The 16,695-nt window shown below is 42.2% G+C and overlaps 1 protein-coding gene across 1 annotated transcript; it reads left to right on the top strand.

Annotated features, from left to right (window-relative positions):
* Positions 1–679: 679 nt before the first annotated feature.
* Positions 680–8,590, top strand: ASMT (acetylserotonin O-methyltransferase). The gene is made up of 8 exons (XM_061366537.1): positions 680–1,420; positions 2,654–2,828; positions 4,009–4,138; positions 4,963–5,031; positions 5,545–5,663; positions 5,891–6,031; positions 7,269–7,391; positions 8,010–8,590. Exons 1-8 carry the CDS (start codon positions 1,349–1,351, stop codon positions 8,219–8,221), a joined length of 1,041 nt encoding a protein of 346 aa, XP_061222521.1. The 5' UTR covers positions 680–1,348; the 3' UTR covers positions 8,222–8,590.
* The last annotated feature ends 8,105 nt before the right edge of the window (positions 8,591–16,695 follow it).

Below are 16,695 nucleotides of genomic sequence, written 5' to 3'. Positions count from 1 at the left end.
CAAGCACTGCTTTGTAAGCCGTTACGTGAGAGACTGGCAAAATACGGAAAAACAAGAGCAGATTTAATTCCTTGTACACTTCATCTCAGTGATCATCGTAGAATAGAATAGTTAGGGTTGGAAAAGACCTGAAGATCATGTAGTTCCAACCCCCCTGCCATGGGCAGGTATGCCTCACACTAGACGGTTGCTCAAGGCTGAGTCCAGCTGGCCTTTAACATTCCCAGGGGTGGAACATTCAGAGCTAGTCACTGCAACAAAGCACAACAAAATGTTGCTGCTTCTTTTCAGACTGGCTGCTTCTCTACTTGGGGATAGGTGTACCGTACCGCCAGCTCCAAGTACACCTGGACCAGTGCCCATCCCAGCAAGTTTCAGTTCCCTTCTGGTTACACCCTTGTGTTTCCTTTATCCATTCTGTGGGCACAGCTTGCAAACCAGACCAGGGAAGCCCACCCAGGTTTTCCACACATGGGTGGAAATTATTCCAGGGGAAGACTCTGGTGGGATGCTTTCTTCTCCTTCAGCTCCTTGTGTTGACTCTGATCTTGGATCATTTCCTCTTGCCTGCTATGTGGTAGTTATGCCAGTCATTTTCCTTGAGTGGGTAAGGTCAGAGGCCCTGAGTACATGACCTGGTGCCAGAGGCAGAAAAAGTCTGTTTCAGTATGGTGAAGGTAAGTGCTGTGCATATGCTTGGGTGAGTGGAAGTAGGGCTGTGGGAGATGCCAGGTTTGACTAGGAATATGCCATGACATCTTTGAAAAGAGCTAATATTCCTTCACTCTTATACCCTTGGGAATGTTCACTTTTCACGTAAATAATTTTGTTGCCAAATTTTTGTATTTCTTCTGGGGTGATGCCATTCAGCTGACTGACATATGTAAGGATTTCTATTCTTGGGAAGTCTTCCAGCATCAGAAAGCCACCCTGATAGACTAGAGCTGCTTCTGAACAAGCCCTGGTTAAGACTCTGCTTTGGTTGATGAGCTCCTGGTGCATTGCACTGAATTCAGGTTCCTGATGCTGTTCTGCAGTGATTTCTAATTTGTTTGTTACAAGCCTTCATATGCTTCTATTGTACCAGCATGTTAACTGACTGCTGAACTGACAACATAAGCTTTAATCCACACTGATTCTTTAGCCTCGTACTTAGTGATGGAAGGGCTAAAGAAACAGATGGACCTGGTAGAAAGACTCACTGAAGCCCAATAACTTAGCTATCCGTTTTGTAAACAATGTGTTTCTTGGAAGTGAGATTAAGTGGATCAGCTGGTGTGCTCTCTGCCTGGTAGAAAGAAGCTTATTTAAGAGGGAGAGAGAATCTGTGCCTCAGTCTAGAAAGAAGATGGGTTCTACAGAAGACCTTGACTATCCTCAAGACATCTTGCAGTACAGCAGTGGATTTTTAGTCTCAAAGGTAAGAAATATAACTTAGTCTTGGATAGATGCCTAACAGTATGCAGACAGAAATATTCAAGGTTCTCACTTTAGGTGCTGAATGTAAATCTTTGGAATGAAAACTGGCTCATATGAAAGCATCCTCTCTGTTCCTCTTAGTAGGAAGGAAATTTGGAAAGGAAAAAGATTTGAAAGTGACCTGACCCCTCAGGGTAGACTTAACATTTATTGAGACCTCTCTGACCTCTGGGGCTTGGATGAGCAGACCTGCTCTGCATGAGGCTTTAAAAAAAACACAGGGTTTTATAGCTGAGGGCTTGCTGTCTGATTGCCTCAGATGTAGAAGGTTCCTTCGGTGGTGGGATTTTTTTCCCACTTTTCATTTCTGGAGTTTGAGAGCAGAGAGCTGGCATGAACTGCCTTTTTCTTTCTTTATTAACCATGCAAAGAACAAAATTTTTCAAATACCTTCTCAAAGAATTTCCTTCCTTCTCCCATGGTTTTCTGTATGGAGGCATCATATTATGCAAGCATCTGATCTTGAGAGCTTCTGTGTTTTGCCTCTTTTCACATGAAAGATAGACTAGTATAATGACTGTTTTTCCAAACAGCATTTAATTAAGGCACAAAGGTAGTACTAGTAGTTCCACTTCCCTTATTGTTTACTGACATTTGCCTTTCTGTGGGTGAGCATATGGACATATAATTATAATATCCACTGCAGTGGAGATTTTTTCCTCATGACTATTTAGTTACATTTCCTATTGTCCCTTGCTACACCTCTTGCTAGCATGGTAAGGTAAAGAATACTCTTTAGGTTGTGCAAATACTGCTGCATCCTATGGCTCCTGAAAGACAGAGCTGACAGTAAAGAGAGGAAAAACGAATCATGAAAAAAACCTCTTGTGCTCTTGGGGCAAAAAGCAAGAAAGTCTTGAGAGTATGTGCTCTGAAACTAAGGAAGAGCCAGGAACATTCATACCCAAAACAGGTCTCTCAATGTGAATCTTTGAGAGCCAAAACCATTGGCTGGCTTTTCCAGAAAAGGAAAAGAAATGGAAAAAAAAGGTGCACTTGATGGTATTATCAGTGTTCAGAGAAACTTCAGTTTAACCATTTGTCTTGTTTATATGAAATATGATTTTTACCTGAAAAAATATTATGTGTATATTTTCTCCAACAAAGCTTTAGAAATGCAGTAGGCTTTTGTGCTTTCACCTGACACCTCACTCCCACCTTTCTTTTCCCTCAGGTTATGTTTACTGCCTGTGAATTGGGGGTGTTTGATCTTTTGCTGGAGTCAGGGGAGCCTCTGTCCATGGATGCCATTGCTTCACGCTTGGGTACCAGCACCACAGGGATGGAAAGACTGCTGGATGCCTGTGTGGGGTTGAAGCTCTTAGCAGTAGAGCTGACACACGGAGGAGGTAATAAAAGCAGAAGGGGAAGAAACTATAAGAGTTAAATCTCTGATGGTTTGGCAAGTGAGGCAAGGTTGGGGGGAGGTGATATCTAAGTACAGTTGGTGGAAGGAGAAGAGGGTCACTTAGCAATGTCATCCCCTCTTCAACTGAAAGAGAAGAAGCAAAAAAGCATTATTAAATAAAGGTATAAAGTAGAACCCAGGTGAAGGGCTCTATATCCCTAAATGTCTTTGTGGAAGAGCCTCAGGGACCTTGGAGAAGATATTCAGGGTCTCTGCAGAGGTGGTCTCAAGAAAACTCTGAGGTATGGGCATGATTTTGAACCTTAAAACAAAATGCCAGGGTAGATGGACAATGGCATGACTTAAAAACATGTTTTATTTATCTTTGTGGTTTTACCACCTTGTGAAGTATTTAGTTAGGTTGCTGATCTAAAATGAGAGGTGATGTAAGTTTGTCTTTGCAGCAGAAATGTTGAGTCCATGGGGTCAGGAGGGATTTCAGACCATCAGACCGCTGGTCAGGACTGGCCAGAGTCTTGCAAGTTGTATCCCCTGCTCTGACTTTTGTTGTCTGGCCCTGTTTTAGGGCTTACAGCAGTTGCTCAACGAGTTTAAGGAGAGCAGGATCTATGTTTTACATTCCTTTTGTGTGACAGTCCCGTGGGTGAGTGATGCCACTGCAGGTGTGTTGGAGGAAGCAGAGGAGATTTCTGCGAGTCCTTAGGCATTCAGTCTCTCTGTAGAAGGTCCTGACCTAGTGAACTGAGAAGGGACTAGGCGTAGTTAGCATGCTATTTTGGGGACTTGCCTCCTGCTTGCTGACCTTGTTGACTGGCAAAGATGCTTGTCTGCAAGGGCTTCTTGTTTAAATAGGCTTCTGCCTTTGGTGTGCTCTATCAGTAAATAACGATACTCATAAAGAATTCCTCTTGCTGTTCTTGAAAGAAATGTTTGGTGCTAGAGTAAGTATAGGTAGGTAGTGCTTACTCAGATTTAATGGGGAAACATACATTTCAGCAGTCCTCAGCCACTGCTCATTGTAGTGGAAAGATTGATTGTAGAAGCAATGTAGTTGTGTCTTTGGTCATGTGGACATCTTTTGGTGAGAAGTACCATGCTGTGCAGTAGGTTTGGCAAGGTGGTATATATATGTTAGTAAACATATTTATTTCACCTGTTAGCCCTCTACAGAAACACAGACATTTCCAACATCTACCTTACAAAATCAAGTCCCAAGTCTCAGTATCATATTATGATGTATTACTCCAATACAGTCTACTTGTGCTGGCACTACCTGGCTGATGCTGTGAGGTAAGGAGGAATGTTGTCCACTCTCTGTTGCAGACTGCTTTGTGGCATCTATATAGCTGCTCTGAGTAGTGTGTTTCTGGGGAAGGGCACAATGAAGATGTTGATTGATTCCCAGAAATAAAAAACAGCAGATCATTTCAGCTTGTAATCCAGCCTATATGTATTCCGTTTTTTTTCTTGTTTTCCATTTGTGTGTGTTTTTGTTTACCTTTTCTTTCTGATAGCAAAGGTGACCCAAGAATCAGATTTTATGTGTTTGATCTCCAGGAAAGCATTTGAACATTATGGTGTCTCTTAATACATCGCATTAAACGATGGGTAATGATGGCTAAGGTTGCTTCTGCAAAGGTGTAAAGGAGTAGTTTAATATGGGGCTGGAGTCTCCTTGTTCAAGTCTGTGCAACAGATGATTAAATATGGTGTATATCATGGTGATGGTTGCACCAGTCTTGTACCTTTATCTGAGACATGTTCCCATAAATCACAGAATGGTTTGGTTTGGAAGGGACCTTAAAGATCATCCAGTTCCAACCCCCTGCCATGGGCAGGGACACCTTCCACTAGACCAAGTTGCTCAAAGCCTAATCCGGCCTGGCCTTGAAAAGAACCAGTCACTCATGTGAAAGGCTGAGAAATACATCAGCATATTTTTGGGTGGCAAATGAGGGTGCCTTTACAGCCATTACAAACAGAATAGCATATATTCTGTACAAAGTTAAGCACCTTTCACAGTGATGAACTAGCTGAAACTGCAGCCCCAAGGTGTATTTTGGATAAAAGAATAGAAATCCACACTCATATGCTTTTTTTGGTTGCTATTTTAGAGAAGGAAGAAACCAGTATGAAAGAGCTTTTCATTTTTCATCTAAAGACCCTTTCAGAGCAATGTACAGGTAATCAGGATATTTATAGAAATGTTATTACTATTATTATTATTGTAGATAAAATTAATGTTTTTAATTATGGCTCAGGACAATTAAATATGACTATGTGAAAATCCCACTCATCAGAACTTATCACACAGCATTTTCCTTTCTCAACAGTATCCATTACTGGGACATTGTCTAATATTTTAGGTAGAAGTATATCATTTTTTATTCTGAAAAACGTATCACAGGTCTCTTGCACAGAAAGAATGGTATTTAAAGGGGGGGAAATAAAATTCCTTGGAAACCTGAGAATTAGCATCATAATATACTGTTGGACTTCACTAGTCTTAATTCCATATTTAAATGAATGAATACATAGCTATACCCTTCTGCTAGGTAAGTTTATATGGCAAAAGAGTGTATTTTGTGTCAATAAAAACAGATTAGCGTTTAACTAAAACTTCTAATAACATTTTTATGATAGGAATCTCCAAGGATATTGTAAATTACCTTTGCTGCGTCTGTTTGCATTACTAGATCAGACGAAGAAATGCTGAAATTCATGGCTGGCCAGAACTCAGTATGGAGCGTATGTGGCAGGGATGTACTTGTTGCATTTGATCTTTCCCCTTTCAAGCAGATCTATGACCTGGGAGGTGAGTGTCATTAAATCTTCTTTAAAACCCTCTGAACTGTCTTCTGATAGTGGCCTCTCCTGTCCCTCCTCTTCCCTTTGGGCAACACGTGGTGAGCAAATGTATTTTGCCAGCTTCTATGAGGCTGAATGCACTGAATGTGCTATTGTCTGCATCACTTCATGGAGAAGTTGCTGAGCAAGTTGGTTTTGTGTCAGCACTGACCTTCTTTTGTTTTCTTCCCAAAGGAGGTGGAGGAGCTTTGGCCCGGGAGTATGTTTCTTTGTACCCAAATTCCACGGTCACAATCTATGACCTGCCAAAAGTCATACAAGTGGCCAAAGAGCAATTTGTTCCACCTGAGGAGCACCGTATCACTTTCCAAGAAGGTAGGTGCAGACAGTGGTGTAGAGTTGTCATGGCTGTTGCTCCTGAGCCAGTTGTCTCTGCTCAGAGGTACCACACTGGAGGGTCAGGTCTCCAGTTGCCCCTTATGTGAGCAGAGTGTCCCATATTGCAGCCTCCCCAGCTCAGATATGCACTTCATTGCTACCACAGGGCAGTCCCAGTTGTGCATCTGCAGCTACCTTCTATCAGAGACAACTCTGTTATTCAGCAACCCAGAAATGTTTTACTCCTGAACAGCACTATTTCATTTCTTCAGAATGAGGGTATTTTAACACAAAAATAAGAATAGAAAAAGTCCTGCAGTTCTGAAAAACTACCATACCATGTTACAAATCTTCCTATCACTCCCTTTTCTCCTGCACAGACTTCCTGGCAGATGTGTGGGATGCCAGGCCTGCTCTGAGCAAAGGGTTTTCCTTCTCTGGGAATGATTAATTACTTTAAAGTCCTAAGAGATGTCAGGCTTTGAATGTAAGTGAGCTAGTCTGCATTTTTCTTGCCCAGTTCATAGTCTTTGTCTTAGCAATGGTCTTTGCACCATCTATGATGAACATGAGTGTAGGGAGATCTAACTTTAAATGTTTACAGAAGTCTTCATAGTGTTGCAATGACAATATTGCTTGAAGCTCAGAGAGCGCAAAGAAGCCTTGAGGAAGGGAGAGAGCATATAGAAGCAAAGATGGAGAATCACAGGAAATGTTATGTGTGATGGTGGTACAAAGAAATGGGAGAAGAAATGACTAAGGTGCAGAGAGAAAAAACTGTAATACACAAGGTGCTGAAGAAAAGGTGTGATGATGCAGGTAGTGCTAGGAGGTGAGAGGTGTATTTTTTCCTTAATGATTTATGATTTTTTCTGTTGTTACTGAAGGTCTTTGAAAATCTGCTTAGAAAAGGGAAATTTTTTCCTTTTTTCCATGATAGAAACTGAGAGAAACTGTCTGCTCTTCTTAATGCTTTATGAATCTGAATTGCTGTCACTGGATAGAGCTTAGTCTCAAATGCTTTCCTATGCATCAAAGGTTGAAGAAGAGCTGCTGCTTTTAAACATTTTAGACCTTCTTGAGACTGAAGGAATAAATATGCAATGCCACAGATGTGAGTGATGGACATGGCAAGTCCAGAGTCTCCAGAAATGGACAGAACTGAAAATATTTGTTTAACTCAGCACTCTGTGGTTTAGGGGTTTTGTGTAATACATGTATTCTTGCTTTACAGGAGACTTCTTTAACAGTCCAATTCCAGAAGCTGAACTGTATATTTTATCCAAGATATTGCATGATTGGGATGATGACAAATGCAGGCAGCTGCTGGCAAGGGTCTACAAAGCTTGCAAGCCTGGTAGGCATGAGTTCTTGAAAAGCAGAGAGACTCCAGACTATCAGTAACAAGAAGCAAGCCAGTCTCTATGCTCAATTTGGGTTTCAGTGTAGGGATTTCCTTAGTTTAGCCTTCTGCTTTCCTAAACCAGCCATGTGCAGCTGAGCCAAATAGGGTTTGGGCTTCTAGTTTTAGTCTCCTTCTTTACAGGGACTTCTCTTTCAAGGTATTTAGGCGTAAGGATTGGGGATTTGGGTATTGTTTAAATAGGTGTAGATGACAGTAAAAATCCCATTAAGCATCACATTGCACACTCAGAGCTTTGAAAACAGTGCCTACACAGCCAGGTTACCAGTAAAATCAGTAAGCTTCTGCGGATTTCAGCTGTGGGAATGGGAAATTTACATCTCAGCCATAATACCCCCTTCAGACTTGGTGCCTGAGTACTTAATTATCTGAGCAGAGGCATGCTCCAGTGCTTTTGCTCTTTCATTGTCTTCTGTGATGCTGAAATAAGACTGAATATAGAAGCTGCTTCTTCCTGAAACTAAAGGTTAGAATCTGACCTAGTAACTCAGCTGAAAAATACCTCATCTTCTCAGAGCTCAGTGTGTGTTTTATTTCTCTTTATTCAACTAGGCGGTGGAGTGCTGCTGGTTGAATCACTGCTGAATGAGGATAAAAGTGGGCCTTTAGAAACTCAACTGTATTCCATGAATATGTTGGTCCAGACAGAAGGAAAAGAGCGAACAGCAGCAGAGTACAGCAAGCTCCTCAAAGCAGCTGGCTTTGGAGAGATTCAAGTCAAGAGGACGGGAAAACTTTATGATGCTGTTTTAGGAAGGAAATAATAACACCTCTTTCATACATTTACAACATAGAGTATGCCAAGAAATGTGATATTCTCAGAGGGGAGTCATCAACTCAGCTTTTATTTAAAGCAGCCAACTTTCTTGTATTTCTTCCTGATGCATTGTCAGGAGAATCAGTAATGACAGATATTGAGCGTGCATGGATTACGAGTCTTGCAGCCTGACTAGGGCTTGCCTTTGGGTCTGAAAGGGGGAGAAAGAAGTCAACACCTGTTCCACAAAAAATAACCCAGAAAGAAAATGTGCAGTCTGTTGGCTTTAGATCTTTTCATTGTTTCCAATTTCAACAGTGTATCTAACAAAAGCAATGCTGAATTTGTAATCAAATAAAACCGATCCCTGTACTGAGCTCTGTTACCTGAATTTTTATTCCTGGGGAATTGATATAGTATAAACAGAGCAAGTGACACCTCCGTATGGTTAGTCTTTTCAGGAGAAATCCTGTCTGAGCCTTGGGCAGTTTGGTGTGAAAAGTGATTTATTTCCTCTTGATTTTGATGTAAGTTATGTGAAATAATTTTGTAGCTTGACTGGCTGATGCCCAGTGATGCTCTTTACAGGGCAGGCCCTGAGATGACACCTAAGAGGGAGAATGATGCAGCCAAATCATTGTTATACAGGAGGGAAGGCCTTATTTCATGCCTCCTGCTATTTCTTTAAATCATTTGATCAAGCACAAGCTGCCATAATCCACCCAGTTTTCTGGGAAGTGGAATTACAGGTTACTGGAGTGAGAAACATTTGCAGAAAGGCACCAGAATGACTCTTTGCAGCTGTAGCTTGAATACAAATTGCATTTGTCTGTTAAGCTGGATGCTAGAAGGGCCTGAGACAGCCTTCTCAGTACCCATCTGCTAGAGAGTATCCTGCTCCTTTGATTGTAGGATGAGCATAGGGAGAAAGCAGCCTCAGTAGGGGAAAGCTGTTTTCTTTTTGTTATATTTTGCGATATCAAAATAAAATTGCAAGGCTGCAGTGGCCTTTCTCATCCTTAAAAGCAACGGAGCACAGTTCATGAGCCACTGTTGCAGATAGCGGGTTTATGTTCAAGTAGGATCTCACCCTGTAGGTATTGACAGGATATTGCAGGAGTTGGGGCAAGTGTTTTTGGAGAGCTTCCTCCTAAGCTGCAGTCACTGTGCAAGTTACGTGGCACGAAGGTGACTTTGCCAGGAGCTGCAGCCTGTGAGTAATGTGTTCTGAATGCTTGCTCGCTTTCCAGACAAAGCGAGGTGTTTCATCCTGCAGCAGCCAGGCCTCAACACAAATAATGGAACAAGGCTGACCCAGTCTTTATCTGGAAGGCCCAAAGCAAATGGCTTAATAGAATAACTAGTTTAAAAAGACAGAATAATAAAAGGAATATAGGTAGCAAATAAATTTTACATCCATTCAGATGCTAGGCACCCATGTTTGTGCAGCACTGGATGAAGCCCAGCTGGATTTTTCTCCTCAAATGTGAGGTTTGTGGGTGTCTTCCATCTGCATACCATTGCAGTAAAGCAATTTTGATGATGTACAAGTCATAATGCCCCAATTAATCAATATTGGTAAAAAGTGGTTACCAAAACTCTAACTGTGCATCTGTCCATCCGTCTGCTAATGGACCATTATTTTTAGAGTGCAAACTATTCAACAGCTGTAGATGAGAGGTGAATGCCTGAGTTATTTTGCTAATGAAACATCAGTTATCAGGAAATCACGTCCTGAGTGCTGCTGAACTATACCCCTCCAATTTTGTCAAAGGCCCTTGAAGTACAAGAACAAGGTAATACCAGAGGACCCAGGGGTGTAAGCAGAAATCACAGGTCATCCGTTACAGATAAATGCAACTGAAAAAGGTGGGTAGAAACAATTTTACAGCAGAATTTGAAAACATGTAGACTTGTATAGCAGACTAGCAGAGCTGCCCATGTTTGATCACATTGCAGAGATGTCTGTAAGGAGAATATATAGCAGCAATGAACCCAGACTACTCAGTACTTGCGCTTGTTCAGAACTTGTGCAGAATGGGTTCCTCCAGTGCTTATATTCTTTGACATATATTGTTTATTATTGTTAAAAGGATGTGTACCTCTATTTTTTGTACTTGATCTGTTATTGTGCTCCTTAGGCTTTTTTGAATTTGTATGCACCATTTTGTCCTTAGTAGCAGTTAAGAAAACCCATTTGACCTGGTACAGCCTCACATGCCTGTGAAAGTCCAGAGGAAACATGGGTTCTACAGAAGACTTTTGACTACTCTCAAGTCATCCTGCAATACAGCAGTGGATTTTTAGTCTCAAAGGTATAAAATATAACTCCATCGTGGATAGATGCAAAGACTAAGATGTTCAAGGGACTTGTTTAATGTATCTGAGAAGAAAACAGTTAATAATAGAGCATCCTAGTACTATGCTGAGTTTAAACTTGAAATACGCATGATGGAAGTCTAAAAGGAAAAAAAACCTCAATGCAGACATGGTCCTCAGGATGGACCTAACTGTTATTGAGACCCCTCTGACCTTTGTTACCTTGTATACGCAGGCCTTGTATCTGTGTGAATTTTTTAAAACACAGGCGTTTATAGCTGAGGAATTGCATTTGACAGCCTCAAATGTGGAAGGTTCCTTTGGTGATGGGATTTCGTCCTACTTTTCAGTTTTGGAGTCTGAGAAACAGAGGACGGATTTGAACTGCCTTTTCCCCTCCCTGTTAAACCATGCAAAGTACAAGATTTTTCAAAGAAAGATCTTCTTCCCTCCCCAGATTTACAACGCAGCAGACTGAGTTTGATAACATTTGTCTATTATATCCCTTCAGATGGAAGGGGCTGTGAATACAGAGTGTGTTATTATGACTCTCTTCCAGACAGCACATCATTAAGGCAGACAGGCAGTAGTTTCAATTTCCTTAATGTTTGCTGATGCTGTTTTCCTATGTGTATGTGCATTTGCATAAAATTCCTCTATTCAATTTCAGTTTTATTTTTCCTCATTTACAATCTATAGCACTTTCAAAATTAATATTCCTGTCATGTTTTTGAGGAGTAATCTCAACCATGTGTTTGCTGAAGATAAAGGAGTTTTGCCTCTCAAGGTTGTTACCACATCAGTTGCCAACAATAATAAATTAGGAAGAACTATTGATACTCTTGAGAGTGAAGATGCCTTACAGAGAGAACTTGATAGCCTAGAGCAATGAGCAATCACTAGCTATATTAAATTTAACAAGTACAAATGCCAGATTCTGCACCTGGGGTGGTGTAATCATGAATGTTCTTCTAGAGTGGGGTATAAGACACTTGTGAGCAGCCCTGCAGAAAGGGATCTGTTGGTTTTGTTTGATGGGAACCTCAACATGAGTGAACAATTTGCCCTCGTAGCCAAAATGCCAAGTGTATCAATGGGGTGTATTAAGCACGGTATACCTAACCTGAAAAGTGATTGTCCCACTTCTGGTAAGCATTTGTGCAGCTTCACCTCTGGTAATGTGTACAGTTTTGTGCTCCACAATATAAGAAGAATATAAAAATTAAAGTGTCCAAGTGAAACTAACAGTGAAATGCTGAAAAAACCTGCTGAAATTCATGGCTGGCCAAAATTCAATGGGGTAAGTGGTAGAAATGTTCTTGCTGCCTTGTACCTGCCCCCTTTCAGGCAGATCTGTGACCTGGGAGTTGAGCATCAGTAGATCTTTAACAAGGCTCTGAACTGTCTTCCTTTACAAGCTCTGAAAAGAAAAATCACTCCTAATTTATATGAGTGATGGAAAGCACTACATACCTCAGAATCTTGTCAGCAATAAGGGGAGTGTTTTACTGTCTTGGTGGGGTTAAAAAGGGAAAACTGAGAGTGGTGAGACCATTTGAAAGTGGTGAGACCATTAGGAAACTCAGTATTTTTCTCTACAGTCTCATTTGTGTGAGTGGTGGTTTATCCCCTTGTGGCCATACAAAGTTTGGTAATTTTCGCACCCTGGTTAATACAATCTTCTGGTGCCAGACTTTTTCCCTCCTCCCTTTCAATCAGTGCCATTAGGTTGAGAGATAATCTGCAGCCTGTCACACAGCTGTCCCAGTGCTGATGAGACTGCCAGGACCCACGGGAGCTGCCAGGCTGTTTTGTGGGCTCCCTCATTGCTTCCCAGCAGCTGGTTTAGTGGCTCTGTTTTTCATTTCCTATCTTTCTAACTGTGGAAAGAGGAAGACACTGGCCATCTGCTATTTCTTTAAATCAGTTGGTGAAGTACAGCCTAGATGCCTGGTGCAGGAAGCATTTGGAGGAGGTGGTGGGAAATGGGTATCTGTACAACTGGCTTGAATGCTAGTTGAGGCTGCAGCAACTGGTCTAGTTTCTTAGCAAACTATATGAGCATACAAGTAGTATAAGAAGTAGGGAATTTTTCCTTGTCAAGGCATGGTCTCCAAGTCCTGGAAGAAGAAATTACCTTAATTTTGTTGTGCCACACTTCTGAGCATATGACACTGAGATGTTAACGTTCATCAGGCTTTCCTTTAGAGAGCTGGGTGTTTTGATGTATTGTTTCAGTTCAAGCTGGAGCTTAATTTGAAGAAAGTTATCCTTTGCCAGTGCTTAGCTCTAATTTTTTAATAAAGCTTTGAACCCTTATCACTGCACAGGAAAAGCTGGAAAGATTAAGGCTCCAGGAGAAATAGACCCATCTCTCCTGAATTGCTGAAAAGTGCAAAGATAGTTGAATCACACTACCCAGATATAGGCTATATAGACTATTTCCCAAACCATCTCTCAAAGTGTTGGCCACCATTAAGCTCAGGGTCTTCAGACAGAATAGAACATGCAGATGCTCTTATTTCAGCCATCACTCAAGTCTGATTGAATAGTGCATTATCTGGTACTGTATTTAGAGTGTTATGCCCATATGCAGCTACAAATAAGGTATAGAGACCAGAAGATGCACCTTACAACATTGCTACAGTGCACATTTTGGGATGATCAAGAGACATCCAAGTCCTCCAGGAGGTAGTATGATAACAGCAGTCTGTTAATTTTGTGTGACTACAGAGACAAGTATTAGAATGTCTGTCTCTAACTGCACATATTCATCTAAATCTGCAAGATCTAGCTTAGAAACATCATGCTTGGTATTTCTGGACACAATGTAATGAGTATATTTAGAACAGGGTATGAAGTAAAGTATGCTCGGTTATGATGGGTTGACCTTCTCCAGCAAGACATGGAGACCTCACAGCAGCCTTCCAGTATCTGAAGGGGGCCTCTAAGGATGCTGGGGAGGGACTCTTCATTAGGGACTGTAGTGATAGGACAAGGGGTAATGGGTTAAAACTTAAACAGGGGAAGTTTAGATTGGATATAAGGAAGAAGTTCTTTACTGTAAGGGTGGTGAGGCACTGGAATGGGTTGCCCAAGGAAGCTGTGAATGCTCCATCGCTGGTGGCGTTCAAAGCCAGGCTGGACAGAGCCTTGGGTGACATGGTTTAGTGTGAGGTGTCCCTGCCATGGGGTTGCAAATGGATGATCTTAAGGTCCTGTCCAACCCTAACTATTCTATGATTCTGTATCTTATTATACATGTAACGTTTCTCATGCTTAAAGCCTGAGTAGCTAATAAAACCATAACATAATTGCCCTTGAAATTCTGGAGTTTTGTTTCTTCATGTTTAAAATCTAAGAATGCTAAATAGGACACAAACATATTGTCACCAAATCAGTTGGTGTTTGAAGTAATAACACATTGTTAGACATGTGAGGCAAAGAGTTAAGACTAGCTTATATTTCAGATATGTATACTGTATATTATATATGAATATAAACATGAGAAAAAAGTTAAATACGCGTTATTACAGAAAAAGTCTTCTGTTGCTACTTTCTATCCTTGTACATTTATTTCCAGTTTATAACTTAATTGGAGCTGGTTTCTGCTCTGGTGTAGCCACCACCTCACTTGCCACTAGATGTCACTGTTGCTGCGTTTGTCTGCTGGTAGGGCATCAACCATGGTTAAGGAAAAGACCACTCTACTGGGTCAGCTGAAGTGGCATGGAAATTGAACAGTTTAGATGTTGGAGGTCCAGGTGAAGATTGTTAAGGAGTCTCTGTGCACAGTTCTCAATAAATGGAAACACATTCTTGTCACACAGCTCAGTCTGGAGCCATGTATGCAAGGAGCAAACCTTGCATCTTCATGGCCACGAGGCCACAACATGAGCCCATTCTGCTTTACCATCTTTAATACGAAGCAGAGCGTGGGGCCCTTCTTCATAAAAGGTTGTGCCAGTCCAGCAGAGCTCGGCTGTAAAAGCCCTTTTATGGTGCCACAGGAAAACTGACATTGTAGCACATGGGCCTCACGTTTCATTTCTTCTTGTTACTTGGAGAATAACAGCATCCTTGCAACTGCAGACCCAGATTATACCATGGGGTTGGTGCCTCTCTGCCAGTGCTGCCAGGAGAGGAGCAGGCACAGGGACTCCAGGATCATGGGCCTGTTTCCCTAGTGCCCCACACTGGCCACGGAGAGACCCCAGTCACTGCTCTCCCTGGCCATGGGTGCTGGCGCCCATGTGGGTGACCACCTGTCCCGTGTGGGTCACTGTCCAGCCCTGGCTGCAGTGACCAGTCAGACCCTGATGGTGTCCCATGACATTTGGCTGCAGCCCTTGCTGACCTCATGGCCCTCGCCTCTGTCTCCCCCATGCAGGACCTGCCTTTGCCTCCTCACTGCAGAAGCTGGCACCCCCCAGTGCCATTCCCAAGAGTTCAGTCTTCTGGTGGCCTCTCTGAGGGGCTGCCTTGCCAGGTCCTGCTGCTCTGTCCCCTCCGTGGATTCTGATCTCCTTCACCAGCCACCCTGTGACCACAGCCATCACTCTGGAAGTTTCCCAGGGTCTGCTCAGCCAGCAAGACCTCCAGCCAGGGCCCTGTCATCTGCCATAAGTGCATAGCAGTTGTTCCTAGATGGGTGACTGATGCCCAGGGCATGTCAGCAAAGGCATCAAAACAGTGTGCAATGGAGGCTATGGCCCCTGTCCACCATCTGTGGCTGTAACCAGCAAATGTAATGCAATCTGCTTGGATTCACCACAAAGTCTAGGGGGAAGCCAGGAGTAGAACTGACCCCCACCAAGACCATGCCAGTGCACAAGTCACTAGAGGGACTCCACTAGTACATGTCGTTGTCATGGTGTAGCCATGATAGCTAACCAGTTTTTCCATGGATATTGTTATACCAGAGTTGCCCTTCTGTAGCATCAACCCATTTAGTTTAGAAAGTGACCCATGTGATACAGGTAATCTTTTATGGGTATTTCTTCAACTGTGCGTACCCACATTTACCTGTGATGAGAAGACAGTGCACACCACTTGTTCATGTCTTTGGATTCATGTTCACACATCCACGCTTTGTGTGTTAGCCTTTGTCTCCCGTGGTAGTTGAGGTCACACTCCTGCATTGAACAGCAGCATGTTAACAGAAACAAACAAGAATTTTTTTTTTACATTTGGACAATTTCTGATTGTTTTTGAAGGCAAAAAGCATCATTGGAGGTGGAGACTGTGAAGGAACTATGTTTTTTCCCTGACTGGAACTGATCCCAACTGTGGTGGTTTTGACCTTGGCCAGCAGCTAAGCACCACCCAGCTGCTCACTCACTTCCCCCTACAGTGGGATAGGGGAGAGAATATGAAGAGTAAAAGTGAGAAAATGCATGAGTTGCCATAAAGACAGTTTAATAAGCTATGGTAAGAGGAATTAAAAAACAAACAAGTGATGCACATGCAGTCGCTTACTGCCTCCCACATGTAGATCAATTCCCAGCCAGTCTCTAAGCAATGACCAGCTCTTCCAAACCACCCACCCCTCAGTTTTTATTGCTAAGCATCACATTATGTGTCATGCAATACCCCTTTGTTTCTGTGTCAGCTATCCAGCATACCCCCTGGGGGAGCAAAGTGGGAAATGGAAAATGCCTCAAGGCTGTGCAAACACTGCTCAGAAACAGCTAAAATGCGGGTGTGTTATCAACACTGTTTTAGCCACAAAACCAACATACAGCACCATACAGGCTGCTATCGAGGAAATTAATTCACCCCAGACAGACCCAGTACAGCAACTTAGAAGAAAATGCCACTGACATTCAAGGTCATGGTTTGGTATTGCAAATTGAGTAAACTTCTGAAAGATCAGTGCTTTGCATGCTAGAAGGGAATGCCTTCTTTACTTTCTTTCATTGCTGACCCATCATCATGGATAGTAGATGAATGCACTCAACGGGAAGTTGCAGTTTCATTCTGAATGTATGATGTCCATGTTAAAGCTCAGGCTCCAGGAGTGATGTCGTGTCTAAGAATACTTTTCTTAATTTTAAAATACCTTTTAATCCCCATATTCAAGGGAAAAGTCCTGAGAAGACAGTTCAGTACATGCTAGTGTATGCCAAACTGATGCTAAATAAAAGAGAAAAAAAATGTTTA

Source organism: Neopsephotus bourkii, unplaced genomic scaffold, assembly GCF_033783945.1.
Source record: "Neopsephotus bourkii isolate Nb327-2 ecotype Australia unplaced genomic scaffold, CSIRO-AGI_Nbou_v1 NB_1346, whole genome shotgun sequence".
NCBI lineage: Eukaryota > Metazoa > Chordata > Aves > Psittaciformes > Psittacidae > Neopsephotus > Neopsephotus bourkii.
Note: the sequence above shows the minus strand (reverse complement) of the source record. Positions and strands in the feature narration are given on the sequence as shown.